The sequence below is a fragment of the Podarcis bocagei genome (assembly GCF_964188305.1).
Source record: "Podarcis bocagei genome assembly, chromosome: 7".
Classification (NCBI taxonomy): domain Eukaryota; kingdom Metazoa; phylum Chordata; class Lepidosauria; order Squamata; family Lacertidae; genus Podarcis; species Podarcis bocagei.
In genome coordinates, this window is record NC_138132.1 from 37,740,047 (window position 1) to 37,754,942 (window position 14,896).

Consider the following 14,896-nt stretch of genomic DNA (forward strand, 5'->3'; position numbering starts at 1 on the left):
TATAGAGTTGTCTTTATAAGCCACACTTCTGAGCTTTACTGGCTTTCCGCTGCAACTCACATTGCAGGCTATAGCTGCGTTGCATCACAGACAGATCATCGCTTTGAGAGGCTTTTTATTTTTACAATCAAGCGGCGTATAAATTTATGAAGTAAATAAATATGCCTAGGAATAGTGTGGCACCACATTGCTCCCTTAGAACACAAGGAGCTACCTGTTACCCCCCCCCCCAGATAATTGTGGGATTCCAGTTCCCAGATCACCCAGCCCAATCAATGGCCAGGGGCGATTAGAAAAACACCCCCCACTCATGACTCAGAGAATCACGGACAATGGCGGCTTTTGGAAAATTCAGACTTGTGTTCCTTTTCCATTCCCCGCCCCCCTCTTCTATCTCTATGTTTCACAAATGTCCGCCCCTTGGCCGCCATCTTTGGAACGGGCGAAAGGGCGTCAGGAGCCGCTCTTTAATTGCTCACCGCCATCTTTGCAAAGGGCAGCTGGAGTGGGGGGCGGGCTTAGCTAAGGGCCGATCGAGAGCTCGTGACGAGTCGGGAAAGGTCCGTCCCGAGCGGCTGGAAAGGGGAGGCGGCCGCTGCTGCTGAGCTCGCGGCTCCGGGAAGGAAAGCGGGAAAGGCGGTACGTAACGAGACGCGGGCGGGGAGGGGCAGCCTGGGCACGTTCTCTTCCCCTCCTGCGCTTGAAATGGGCGAGGGTCTTCCTCGCTGCCCTTGGGTCGCCTCTAGACCTTTGCCTAACGGAAGGTGGGGGTGTCGTTGTCGTCCGTCCCCCCGGCCCACACAGACGCACACGCGAATTGCCCCGAGGCCGCCCATTTCCCCGGCACCTGGGCGGCTCGTGACGTCACTTCGGCCCTGTTTGGTGGAGGAGGAAAGAGAAGCCGGGGGGGGGGGCCTTGAAGGAGCTCGAGGTGCCATGTACATGGTTCTCTCTCCCCCCCCCCATTTAAATCCCCACAACAACCCTGTGAAGTAGGCCAAGCTGAGAGACTGGCCGTGCCAAGGTCAGGTCAGTCTGTGGCAGGGTCAGGATATGAACTTGGGTCATTCAGCTTCTAGTCCAGCCTTTGCCAAGCTGGCCCCCTTCCAGGTGTTTTGTACTCCTGCTGAGGCTGATGGGTGTTATAGTCCCAAATGCCTGGATGGGGCCAGGTTGGCAGACTGCTCCAATACTTTTATCAGCTGTGCTGCTCTTCAGTCGCTGCCACCTCCTCACTAAGTACAGTAACTTCATATATCCCCTTCCTCTTTGGTTCACCAGAGAGCGTCCTTCAGTTTCTTCTTGGGATTATATCTTTTCCCTCCTGCCTACCTAGTCATTGAATTTAATTGCAGCCTTACTCACCATAATAATTGTTGCTTAGCCCAAAGCATACTCGGGTTCAGGCGCCAGGCTACAAAGTTCTTGCAATGGCCAACTGGAATGCAGCCATTTGAGGAAAAGGAACCCAAAGTTGCTGGTCTTTCAGCAGAGGTGATAGAGAAACCTCACAAAGATGGTCTTTCTGCAGCAGCAGTGGAGAGGCCCTACAGTTGCAGCCCTCCCTTGATAGAACTGCAGAGGGAGGTGATAGCTGAGGGAGGAACCTCATGGAGAGGCCCCGCAAGTCTTTTTGAAAAAAGGCATCACCTTCCCAGTTTGCATAAAAGTCTCTTGCTTTTCGAGTTGAGTAGCTTAGTTTCCATGTGGTAAGGATGCTTCGTTTGAAGCTGGCCACAGCTGAAGGTGCAGAACGTGAGCAAAAAGTCTTGAGATGGATCTTAAAGAGATGTGTATGATTGAACTCTTTACCAGGCCCAATTACTTTCAGCAAAAAGGGGAGAACCTTGGTGGAAATGGAAGACCCTGATCAGTTGATGTGCAGACATGGTCTCACTACTTGCTACCCACTGATTCTAGACTTCTTATTACTCCATTTTCATTGGTTGCTTAAGATCTGCTTATCTGTAGTCGAAACAAAATTTAAAAATTCCTTCTGATAGCACCTTAGAGACCAACCAAGTTTGTTATTGGTATGAGCTTTCGTGTACACGCACATGTTTTGAAACTCTTATCTGTACCGTTTGGGGGAGAGTAGTGCCTTCTACAGATCTGTGGTTCAAATGTGTGCAGATGAGATAAGAATAAAGAAATGGCCTCGGTCCAGTATATCTGAAGGAGCGTCTCCACCCCCACCATTCTACCCGGACACTGAGGTCCAGCACCGAGGGCCTTCTGGCGATTCCCTCAATGTGAGAAGCCAAGTTACATTGAACCAGACAGAGGGCCTTCCCGGTAGTGGCGCCCTCCCACCAGATGTCAAAGAGAACAACAACTACCAGACTTTTAGAAGACATCTGAAGGCAGCCCTGTTTAGAGAAGCTTTTAATGTTTGATGCATTACTGTATTTTAATATTTTGTTGGAAGCCTCCCAGAGAGGCTGGGGAAGCCCAGCCAGATGTGTGGGGTATAAATAATAAATGATGATGATGATGCTACTCTTGTATTCTCTTTTTTATATATATATAATTTTTTTATTGGTTTTTCACAATTTTTATAAACACAAACATAACACAATACAAAACAAACAAACACATAAACAAACATGTATAATTTCAGATCCTTTTTCTTAAACCTTACTTCACCGACTTCCCCATACCTCCCCTTTCTGCATCCCAATTCCCAAATTTGTTTCCACAAATCCTACCCCTTGGTTTTATCAAATTTTCCCTTATTCTTTTCTTTTACTTAACCTTTTACAGCTGTAATCCCCTTTTGTCTAAAACTTCAACATTTTAACATTCATTAATTTTACAATGTTTCTTAAGATAAATTCTAAATTTCTTCCAATCTTCATCCGCCGTCTCTTTCCCCTGGTCACGGATTCTGCCAGTCATTTCAGCCAGTCCCATGTAGTCTATCGCCTTCATCTGCCATTCTTCCAGAGTGGGTAGATCTTGTGTCTTCCAATACTTTGTGATGAGTATTCTTGCTGCTGTTGTAGCGTACATAAAAAAATTTCTGTCTTTCTTTGACACCAATTGGCCGACAATGCCCAAGAGAAAGGCCTCTGGTTTCTTAGGGAAAGTACATTTAAGTACCTTTTTCATTTCATTATATATCATTTCCCAAAAAGCCTTAATCTTCGGGCACGTCCACCAAAGGTGGTAGAAAGTACCTTCAGTTTCTCTACATTTCCAACACTTATTATCAGGCAAATGGTAGATTTTTGCTAGCTTGACTGGGGTCATGTACCACCTATAGATCATTTTCATAATATTTTCCTTTAAGGCATTACATGCCGTAAATTTTATACCGGTGGTCCACAACTGTTCCCAGTCAGCAAACATAATGTTATGGCCTATGTCCTGTGCCCACTTAATCATAGCTGATTTTACTGTTTCATCTTGTGTATTCCATTTCAACAGCAAGTTATACATTCTTGACAAATTCTTAGCATTAGGTTCTAGCAGTTCTGTTTCTAATTTTGATTTTTCCACCTGGAAGCCAATTTTCCTGTCCTGTTTGTAAACTTCCATTATTTGATAATAATGGAGCCAGTCTCGCACTTTATCTTTCAATTTCTCAAAACTCTGTAGTTTCAGTTTATCTCCCTCCTGTTCCAAAATTTCCCAATATTTTGGCCAATTGGCCTCCATATTGAGCTTTTTCACAGCTTTTGCCTCCATTTGCGACAACCACCTTGGGGTTTGCTACTCCTGTATTCTCTAGATCTTGGTAACAGTGCTGTAGCTGAAAATAGAAGCAAAGTCCCCTAAACTGAAACCATCTTTTGTAAGGAATCGTACCATTTGGGGAAACTGGCTGACACGTTCTCTTTAGAGAATGCTGTCAATATTAACAACCAGGAAATCTCCAGAAATTCCTGTTGATTTAAGTCTCTGTTCTTTGACGCTTAATGTATTCCACTTTGTTTTGTTTTGTTTTTGTTTCTTTCAGGTTCTGCATTGTTTCAGACATGGCTGCTCATGGGATCTCCATGGGCCAGCAAGTGGCAGTGATTTGGGATAGGCACTCTCCTGCTGAAGCTCTGCAAAGTTTTGTGCAGAACATCCGGGCTGCTGTTGGAGTTGAGGGTCATGTATCCGTAGAAAATATCAACCAGCTGCTCCAATGTAAGTGTTGAAAAAGTATTCGTTGCTGTGTTTGGTTTTAAGGTCTCATCGTAGCACTGAACCAATACATGTTGGACATCATAGAGTGTTGTGTGTAGAGAAGGAAACAGCACTGAGCTCCTTGTTAAGTCACTAACAGCCTGAGAAAAGCCCTTACTGCTCTTGTGCCATGGTGAAGTTGCTAAACAGGGATGGGGCAGTGACTGCTGTCTCTTTGCCTGTCTGTCAGGCTGCTTGTGACACACAGCAATGACATCCTGTACAACATGGGAAGATTTTGTGGCCATGCAAAGGATGTTATACTTTTTTTAGTGTACCTGGGTTTTTGCCATACAATATGTGAATTGCCTAAGTGTCCTGATACTGACTGCAGCATGCAGAGGCAAGGAGACAGCCAGAATAACACATTGCAGCCTTGTGTGTAGCAATCTCAAGAAATCTAGAAGTTCTGTTCAGTGACTGACTCAGTAAGAGTTTTCCAAGATTCCCACTTAAAATGGCTTTGAAAAAATACTGCTGAGGTCATGGTGTAAAACCCCATCAGTTATGACGGCATGCATATGTATGTAGAGGGATAATGTGTGCTCTTCTTTTAACTCTTCAGCATCCCATAAGGAATCCAGTTTTGATGTGGTTCTGTCAGGCCTGTTACCTGGCAGCTTGACTGTGCATAGTGCAGAAGTATTGGCTGAAATAGCTCGGATAGTCAAGCCAGGGGGCCGTGTCCTTCTGAAGGAAGTAGTGACGACAGAAACAGGTAAGGGGATACCTTTTCTTTTACCTCTGGACCGTGGGTGCCAAACATTAATTTGACTGATGGGGCTCTGTTGAGTTTATTTTTATTTTCATTCATTTTTTCTTTTAACTTTTTATTTGGAAATGCTTTTTATTGGTTTTTGTGAATACATATTAATAACAAAATTCTTTATATAATCAATCCATGAGATTCTCTGAAACTCGTGACTTCCCCCATCCCTAACATGGGTCCTAATAACAATTTTTTTTACCAATCTACATAATATATTCTCCATATTTTTCATTACTATAAGTTATGCATAAACCTCATTGCTTTACAAGTGATTCTTAATGTCCAGCTAATGTTTTAATTTGCTTACAATGTTCTCTTAGGTAAATTATTATTTTTCCCCATTCTTTTTTAAAGTCCTTATCCTCTTGATTCCTGAGTCTCCTGGTTAGTTTTGCCCGCGGCTTCGTTGAATTTAAGCTGCCATAGCTTAGAGCTTGTCTACACCTGAGCATGTCAGATGGTCACGGCAGAGTTGATTTAACCAGATGTTGATACAGCATCTGTAACTGAATATTACTGGGTATCAGTGGAAGCCGGGGCCAATATTCCTGCTTGTGGTGCAAGAGAACAAGATATTTAAACAAGTTAATTCAGTGATTGACCTAATAATCACTTCCTTATGCTAATTAAGATCAGCTAGAGGGCTTTAGGGATTCAGTTACTGGGAGATTGCTAGAAATAGCCCATTTATATCAGTGAGGGCCAGAGCCCACTATATTTCCTAATCAATTGAATTGATGTCTGGCAGTTCCTAAAGTGATTCAGGAAATGCAAAGAATGAGGCCTGTGGGACACTCTTCTGTGGGACAGTCATACTTTGAGCACTGCACATAGTTGATTATGGATTCTGTTTCCTCCTTGTCCTACCCCTCCCAGATAACAACAATGGGCTCAAGACAATCCCCAAGCTACCTGCAGCTTTGACACTCTCAGGGCTGGTGGAAATAAAGGAGGTACGTATGTGGATATTGAGACTTCTATAGATCATTTATCCCAGAAAACCTAACTATGCACAATATATTTGGAGACAAGAAAGCTTTGGGTTTCCCTAGGGAGCAAGCAAAAGTAGCCTTGAAAATGATTGCTTTGGGTGGCATTCACTGCTAGTCCTACTCAGAGTATACATAGTAAAATCAATGGGCATGGCTAACTAAGGGTCATTAATTTCAGTGGGTCTATACTTAAGAAGGACTTAGTTGAATACTACCATTAGGTTTCTTTGGATGAGGTTTCTACAAAGGGGAAACATATTGTGTGGGTATCATGGTGCTAATGTGCCATTTCTTCTGGGTACTCTGGGATGGATTTGACACCAGGCTAATACTTTGCTTTGTCTTGTTTTTTAGTTACAGAAAGAGCCCTTAACCTCTGAACAAATCCAATCTCTTCAGGAACGTCTGGGGTTCCAGTGCAATGAAATTTATTCTGTTCAGATGGAAGGCAAGAAACCCAACTTTGAAGTGGGATCTTCAAGTCAACTCAAAATTTCTTTTGTCAAGAAAGAGAGAGGTGAATAGGGATCTCTCCTCTTCACAGCGTAATCTTAGGAAATACATTCACTTGTCCATAGAATGTGAATTCACTCTGTTCTTTAGAAGTCAATATAATAACCAAGGTGGTTACTGACACATGATCTTTGAAAGCAATGCTCTTTATCCTCTAGCTTATAAGCGTAGTGTCTGTTGTTAGTCTTCATTTCAGCCTCCAAAGCAAATTGCTAAACTAATGATGAACATGTTCACATTGCTTTATATTAGGGTGTGGAATCTACATTCCATTGGCCAGAGTGGTTTGTGGCTTAATTTCAGCCAGCCTTCTAGGTCTCTTGCCCATCATTTGTTCAGTGGGGAGCAATTAAGGGAAAAACAAGCCTTTATGTTGAGCACCCCCTTTCTCTGTAAGTGGATCTGCAAGAAAATCAAAGCAGAAAGTACAATATCTCAGCTGTGGCAGCCCTATTTTATCATGACAGCATCTCACAGAACTTCAGAGTGATGTGCTTCAGAGCACAGTATAATGTGTTTTCATTGTCATGCCACCACGTTAGAGGGCCACGTAAAGATTTTATATCTATATTGGGAGCAGACCTTATATTGGATGCATTATAAGAGATTTTCCATAGTTAGATCTGAAAATACGCTGAGGTGCTCTCTAACAAAGTTTGAGCTAAAAGTTCCCAAGAATGGATTAGACAAAATATGTGCTATGACCCCACTGTTGTTCTCTTCTCTATAATTCCTTATTTTGTTCTCCTTAGAAAAGCCGGCTGTGGATCCCATGGCTGCAAAGCTCTGGACTCTTTCTGCCAATGATATGGACGATGATGATGCAGTGAGTATGAAAATCACCTAATGCTAGCAAAGGAATGCCCTTATTTTATACATTTCTCTGTGTTCTGACGGCTATGCCAGTGCCACATTATTTCTGCTGTTTTGTTCTGAGATATCTCTAGGACTGTGCAGAAGCACACCTGGAACAAACATCCCAAAATGGGGACTGTCTTAATGGGGAAGGAAACACCTTAGTTTCATATGGATCATGGTCGTCGTCGTCTTCTTCTTCTTTCCAGGATCTTCTGGATTCAGACGAGCTTTTGGACCCTGAGGATTTGAAAAAGCCAGATCCAGCTTCCCTTAAAGCCCCTTCCTGTAAGGACTCTGGAAAGAAGAAAGCGTGTAAGAACTGGTGAGTACTGAAATACAGTGGTACCTCGGTTTTCGAACATAATCTCTTCTGGAAGACAGTTTGAGTTCTGAAATGTTCGAAAACTGAAACCTCAATAGCCCACAGCTGTGCCTCCGGATCTTTCACGCAGTGGAAGCCGCATAGCATGTTCGACTTCCGAGGCTTGTTCGAAAACCGAAGCATTTACTTCTGAGTTTTTGGCATTTGAAAACTGAAACGTTTCACTTCTGAGACGTTCGAAAACAGAGGTACATGGACATTCTGGCCCTAAGATGAATTTGATTCCATGGTCATAGGCCCAGCACCTTGTTACTCTCAAGAGAAATGACTTTTTTGTGAAATGAACAAATGTTTGTGATGCTGCAAACAAGCTGCTCGAATTGCATGTGGGTTTTTTCAGGTTTAGATGTTCTTTTTGTTTTGTTTTTATAAGATTTGCTTTGTATTAACTAGTAGGGATGTTTTATTTATTTATTTACAAACTTTCTGAACTTTATTGCTTGAGATCAGTTATGCAACTCGTGCATCTGAAATAAGATAGTGGGGCGGGGGGTGGAATCAGCAAAATATAGCCTTTGGGGAAATCTAGGTAAAAAATGAAGAGTGTGAACTGCAAGCTTATGTACATCAACTTGGAAATGAGTCCACATGGAAACCAGGACTTCCAAATAACGGTACATAAGGTCAGTTTGCTGGAAATGTAGTTTCTCCTAGGTTTGAAACCTAGGCCAGGAACTGGAATTCTTCAACTAAATTTTTATTGAATTTATATACAGCCCTATGCCCGGAGGTCCCTAAATGCCGTATTTTTTGCTCCATAACACTCACTTTTTCCTCCTAGAAAGTAAGGGGAAATGTCTGTGCATGTTATGGAGCGAATGCCTACGGATGGCGGGGGGGGGGGATCTGCTGCAGTCGTGAGCAGAGGCTCCATGGTTCCCCTTCCTTCCCTCCTCTGCGGCTTGCTTTGAAACAGCAAAGCGGGAGAAGAGCCACTGAGTGGGGAGAAGAGAGGGACAGAGAGCCTGGTTACAAAGCACGGATCCACATGGATCCTCAGGATTTTTGCACTGGGTCACCCCAAATTCACCATCAGATCACATAGCATGTCCATGGCTACAGCTTGCACCAAAAAAATCACGCACCCACTGTTGCCTGGGGCCGCAGTGGTGCAAAAACGTGGTTACAAAGCATGGATCCACATGGATCCTCAGGATTTTTGCATTGGGCTACCCCAAACTCACCGTCAGATCACATGTCTGTGGCCACAGCATGAACCACAAAAATCATACATCCACTGTTTCGTTTAGAATATTTTTTTCCTTGTTTTCCTCCTCTAAAAACTATGTGCGTGTTATGGTCGGGTGCGTGTTATAGAGCGAAAAATACGGTAATAGGGAAGATCTTGGAATTTGCATTTCTCAGTGTTCTGTCCTGTTTGTAGCAGTTGAGATACTTTCTGCTGCACAGCACCGCTGTGATCTGATTGGAGAGAAATAAGAACTAGCATGTCTAGAGAGCTTTACAGACTCTCTAAGGAAGAATAAGCCACCCACTGCCTGCTTGCAAACTGTTATATAATGATTTCTTTGTTAAATAAATAGATTTATATGTAGATTTATAAAGCCTCTCCCTTCTGCAGTACCTGTGGTCTTGCTGAAGAGCTAGAGCAGAAGAACAACAACATACAGCCCAAATCCGCATGTGGCAATGTAAGGATGTACATTTACTTGCTAATCAAAACACTGGATTTATATCTAGGTTGGGAGTGGGGAACCTTTTCACTCTGCTGTGCTGAATCCTTTGGTCCCCCATCATGGCAGCCCCTTTTCATCCTGGCAGGCTGCCCTTCTCCCAGTCACTTGACAGTCAGCATGGTCAGCTTGGATCGGCTAGGCTAGATTCCCTGACTGCCAGCTCCAGACTGTAGCTGATCCTAGCAGGGTTTGAAGCCACTGCAAGTCAGCTGGTTGCTGCTGTATTTGAAACCCGCATTCAGCAAAGATCAGCTACACTCCGGAGCACTCACATGTGCTTTCCGCCATTTGCAAATGCAGAGCAAAGCACGGTGATTTCTGATAGCTTGTATACATGGCAAATTAGTTAAGTGTGTTCACCATAGGTGTACGTGAAGGGTATATACAGTTTCTAACACAGAAGAGAAAGCCATAGAATAATTTGTCACGTGAAGAAGTGTTGTGCAAGATGAGTGTAAAAATGTAACTCCTATCTTGCCTGTTCCCCAAGCCGTGTGGACTGCTCTCTAAATAGCCTTTGGTTCAGATTTGTTCAACTGCTATGGTTGAGGTGGAATGAGAATTATCCTGGAGGATTATATGCAGCCACTAAAATATTTTTTCCACTTGGGGGTGGGGAGAATGTGGTGCATTGAGCCTCAATACTGACTGACTTTGTCTCGTTAAGGCCAATTCTTCCCCTCGCCCCTTGAGACAAACTTTGAAGTCATATTTAATGCAAGCCCCTTCCCACTTGGAAAATGAACAGGAACTGTGAAATGTTCCCCTTTGGCAGGACACTGACTTGGCCTCTTTTCTCCCTGCAGTGTTACCTGGGGGATGCATTCCGGTGTTCCAGCTGCCCTTACCGTGGCTTGCCAGCCTTCAAACCTGGCGAGAAGATCCTGCTGAATGAGAATAACCTCCATGATGCCTAAGAGAGGGACAGAATCAAGCCTCCTTGTGGGACACATAGACAGCTGTTCTTTGCCTTTTTAGGCTGTGCATTGTTTTGCTGCCATAACTCTCACTCTGGGAAGGTCTCTAATAAAGGGAAAGGGACTTTAGTGGGATCAAGGAAGACAAGCAGATGGGCTGCTGTAAGCTAATGGGAAAGGCCTGCATTCTAGGCTCATCTCTGACTAGCTGACCTATTACTTGTTCCTTGGTGTCCTGTTCATGAACATAGATTAGTGGACATCGGGGTATAAAAAAATGAGTATGATTTAACATCGAGGCACTGGCCATCCTAACATGCTCTATAGACAAAATGGCTATACTGGCAATTGTCATAACATTATCCTGGGAATTCTGAAGCAGTTTCAAGTGCTGGCTTGTCTTACGAAGAATCCTTTTACGTATATTTTTGTGGCCAGATGCAGCACCACAAATTACCTTTTGGGGATGGGAGGAGAGGGATTGATTGTGAAATCCCAGTTGCACAGTTATGTGTTCCAGGGTTTTGTGCAACTGAAATGTATGAGGTTCTGAAATTAAACCTGTGAAACTAGCTATCTCATTTCTTCGGTTCTTCCGGTATATCACTGCCAAGAAAACTTCTCTATTGTGGGTGTTGGAGGACTCAGTTAGGGAGAGGGAGATGCTACCTGAGCAGGGGCAGGGTTTTTCTTTGAGCTGGTGACAGTCTTCTTGAACGGAGGCTTTTAGGAAGCATTCCTGCTTTCCTTCCCCTCTTCGTAATGTTTCCTTCTTTTAGAAAGGGAAAGCAGGAGGAGAGTCAATTATATGGGCTGGTTCACAGCATGCTTGATGGAGAACTATTTGTTTTGGAGTGTTTTGCTGGACTTCCATAGGGGACACTGATATCCTCTAATAATGTCTGTGCAGGCAGCAAATTGAGAATTCCCAGCAATACTCTACCGTTCCTCTGATGATTAAGGTCCTATGTCACGTAAGTTGAAAGGCAGGCTGAACAGAGATGGATTTAGTGCTTTTCAAGGTAACAGTGGTTGCTTCTTGAAAAAGAAATAAGCTTTGACTAAACCAAGAAATGTTTTGTTCTAGACATGCAGATCCATATGATGGCCCAATTGACACACAACACTGAATCAAACCTTATTTTCAGAGAGAAGACTGTGGTTGCTGCACTCCTCCCCAGTGCTGCTGTGCTCCCTAGCACTAAGCCATGTTCTGGCTTAGCATTGCAGGTGAACCTAGGCATGTGCTTTGTCTCACTTCAGACAAACCATTAGTTGTTGCCAAGGTTTGTTCTTGGTTTGCCACTTGTCGTTTGTCTGGAGCAAAACTAACTACAAGGCCATGTTCAACCAGACCAGGTAACTTGTTCATTTACACTAAACCAAGCAAACTGGGCCATTTTGATCTATCGAGATGAGTGCAGGACAGCAGAGGCTAAATTAATCTGTTTCATTCCCTGCCTTGGTTTGACGTAACAGGGGGATCATTGAGACAATTGGAAAGCAGTTCACAAGTGGTATAGGCCCATTGTGTCAGTATAAGTAGGAATCAGCCAGCCTTCACATGTTGCTTACTTTTCAACCATCATCTCACTTTGCTATGGGGTGTTCAACGGTGTCCAAAGCCTCTTGAACCTTCTTCCCCAAAAACAAAAGAATGTGGAAAACTGGTCCCCTTGGAGACCTATTCATTTTAGGAGCCAGATGGAGTAAAACCAGCTACTTGTAGAAGTAGCAATAACTTTAAATGCCTTATGTTTTCAAAGAGCTGGGAACTACCTGCTGTTTCACCTGCTGAGATACTGAATTTTCAAACCCATACTGTATCAACTTCAGTCACTGGTATTGGGAAAGGCTTTAGAGCAGCAGATCATTCCCTCCTACAGAGGTTGCTACCGCGGCACCTATGAGTGCTCATGTATCCACAGAGACCTTCACTAGTTCTCCTACTGGAATTGGAACCTGAGAGGTATTCTATGGTAGCCAGTGGAATAGGTGGCTGTGTGCAGTGCCCACAACAATTTTTCTGGTTTGCAATTGTGCCAAAAAGGTTGGTGACTCTTGCTAACTCATTCCTGCAGGTTTCAGTTCCTATGCTTTGACACTTTAGTGCACAAACTGGTGTCATATAATAGAGGTTAAAATAGGGTGCATTTGACCACTTCCTGCCACTCAGCACTAGATCATCTTACTTCAGATCTCTCACCATGGCAGCACCTCTTGACCCAAGCTGTTGGATTGCTGCTTGTCACCTTCCACAAATATGCTTGCAAGGATGGTGATAAGAGCAGCCTATGTAAGGAGGAGTTGAAGGAATTAATCCAGAACGAGCTGACCATTGGGCCAAAACTGCAGACTGGAGAGATACAGGCATTAATGAAAGATCTGGACCGCAATGGGGACCAAGTGGTGAACTTCCAGGAATACGTCACTTTCCTGGGTGCCTCGGCAATGATTTACAATGAAGCTTTGACTTCGTAAATGTATGCCCCGGTGGCACAAGGTGTTGTGGTTCAGGATTATACCTCTGTAGACGGTTTCATGTCCAATAAAATTTTAAGTGTTGTAAATAAAATAAAAATTAGGGTGCATTTCTTCAGCTTTTCTTCCTTACTAATTGTGTGATGATTCTTAAAACAGTTTTAAAATGAGGTCGAGTAAAGAAATTTTCTAACTCTGAATGAGTTTTTTAAAAGCCACTCTAAATAACACTATTGCTTGTTCGGGGCGGGGGGGGGGTGGCCTGCAAAGAGATTGGTAAAGTTGGGTCCTGGAATTGGGACATGACTGTCTAGGTTCCTATGGAAAACTGTAGTGCAGGCAACCCCAGTGGAAAGCTGGTCTTGAAGTCGGCACTGCTCAATGTGGAGATTGACTGCACTGCAGAGTTCCTGTTGCAGAATTCTGTAATGCAGACAACCTGCTGAAATGAGGGCTTGAAGCCAGGGCCAGCCAGAAGACCAGTTGAACTTCAACCCCTGCTTCAGTTCACTGGGAAGTTCCTCTGCAGCACAGTTTGACCTCAAAGGGGGAAAGGGTTGCCTGACATGGTGACATCAGATGACTGTGAGCGGCGCCACCTACTAGTCAAATTGACTCACTGCAGTCCAGGATCCAGCCTGAATTCCCAACACCTGTTCTAAGATAATGTAGGGATTTCAAGGTAGGCCTGGTCCTTGGTGTTGTTATTTTGATTTAACTGCAGCATATTCTTAGAACTTGGTTCTCTATCCAATCCAAATTGGTGTCTTTATTAATTTAGCTGGTCCCTTGGCGTGGAATCTAGTTACTTCGTGTATTTATAGAAAACATAAGTCTTCTTTTCTGCATAAAATGCATTATTAATAAATAAACTTATGTGTTAATGCACTGTTTCTAAACAGAAAGTTTTAATAGCAGCCAATTAACCGGCTAAGTAGCAGGAAAACAATGTTGGTCTTTAATCATGAAATGCTTGCTTGTTCCTACTCCCCCGTCCTTTACCTCTTAAATTCTTTAAATATTTTATTCTGTTGGCATCACTTCCAAATAGCTGTTGAGATTAAAACATTAATCTGGTTTTAAGAGCCACATGTTGAAAAGGGAAAAGGAATCCCCTGGTATTTTGGGTGTTCGCTACTTTTTCTTCCCATCATTCACCAAATAAGCTGTTTGTAGCTACCCTTCCTGCTTCTCTCCCAAAGTCTAGTTAGGGCTAAGACCCTGCCAGAGTCTTGTGCCTCCTTCCTAAAGCCTGTGCCTCCCTTAGCCAGCTTTGGGAAGGTAGCTTTGAGCTGTGTGTGTGTGTGTGTGTGTGTGTGTGAACTTCTGGCCTCGCAAGCACAGGGTGCTATATTACCAAGGTCCGCCCCTCCTGCAACTGGGTATGGCTTTCGTTTTGTTTATTTTCTTTTATTCCATTTCAGTTCTTTCATCTTAGATCTGCAGAAACCAACATGCCCTCTGGGTCCATTAAGGGTGGGGAGCTGAACATTCATTTATTAAGTGCCTCCTGTCACAATGTGTTCGTTGCGCCCCAGGGGAAAGACTTATTCAGGGAGGCCACCTATAGAAATGGGGCAAGGCCATCTGTACTCACAAGTACTCAGTGTACAAGGTCCTCCGCTTCTTTTGAACTACGACTCCCCATCTGCACGGTACATTTAAAGCACTACTTTAGCCATGGATTTCCCCCAAGGAATCCTGGGAACCGTAGTTTGTTAAGGGTATTGGGAGTTGCTAGGCAAGACCCCTCGTCTCCTCACAGAGCTATAGTTCCCAGAGTGGTTTAACAATCCATCCTTCTTCTTGAAGACTCTGGGAACTATAGCACTGTAATAAACTACTGTTCCCAGGATACTTTGGGGGAAGCCATACTTGTTTAAAGTGGTGCAAAGGGGGCCTTCGGCAGGTTTTTAAATAAATAAAGGTAGGATTATTTGCCAGGCACAAGCATGTATCTTAAAGAGGATTATAAATTTTGTGCCAGTTAACTACCACTCCCAGATTAACCGAGTGGCTTCCATACAAAAGGCTGTAGCTGTTCTGGCAGGCCTGCATTACAATGCTCAGGGTGGTGGTTGTTTTTTTAAAGCACAGTATAGTTGGCAGCT

At 43.6% G+C, this 14,896-nt stretch overlaps 1 protein-coding gene, 1 long non-coding RNA gene and 1 pseudogene across 3 annotated transcripts; 2 read left to right on the forward strand and 1 right to left on the reverse strand.

Annotated features, from left to right (window-relative positions):
- The first annotated feature begins 481 nt into the window (after positions 1–481).
- CIAPIN1 (cytokine induced apoptosis inhibitor 1) lies at positions 482–10,876 on the forward strand. Its single transcript, XM_081203710.1, has 9 exons — positions 482–639; positions 3,962–4,137; positions 4,742–4,894; positions 5,822–5,898; positions 6,292–6,454; positions 7,203–7,276; positions 7,515–7,630; positions 9,273–9,342; positions 10,194–10,876. The coding sequence occupies exons 2-9, from the start codon at positions 3,981–3,983 to the stop codon at positions 10,302–10,304; spliced, it is 921 nt and encodes a 306-aa protein (XP_081059836.1). The 5' UTR covers positions 482–639; positions 3,962–3,980; the 3' UTR covers positions 10,305–10,876.
- LOC308592359 lies at positions 6,675–7,538 on the reverse strand. Its single transcript, XR_014010487.1, has 2 exons — positions 7,466–7,538; positions 6,675–6,852 (listed from the first exon to the last, which is right to left on the reverse strand). It is a non-coding gene; the product is annotated as an uncharacterized lncRNA (long non-coding RNA).
- A 144-nt stretch (positions 10,877–11,020) lies between the features above and the next one.
- Positions 11,021–12,917, forward strand: LOC308592348 (protein S100-A6 pseudogene; annotated as a pseudogene). Its single transcript has one exon. The product of its transcript is annotated as a protein S100-A6 pseudogene (transcript).
- The last annotated feature ends 1,979 nt before the right edge of the window (positions 12,918–14,896 follow it).

Excerpts from the sequence above, each read along its gene's own strand:
- CIAPIN1 (XM_081203710.1), top strand. The coding sequence starts at position 3,981 with ATGGCTGCTCATGGGATCTCCATGGGCCAGCAAGTGGCAGTGATTTGG. Across the intron at positions 7,631-9,272 it reads AAGAAAGCGTGTAAGAACTG|TACCTGTGGTCTTGCTGAAG; the intron begins GTGAGTACTGAA and ends TCCCTTCTGCAG. Across the intron at positions 9,343-10,193 it reads CCAAATCCGCATGTGGCAAT|TGTTACCTGGGGGATGCATT; the intron begins GTAAGGATGTAC and ends TTCTCCCTGCAG.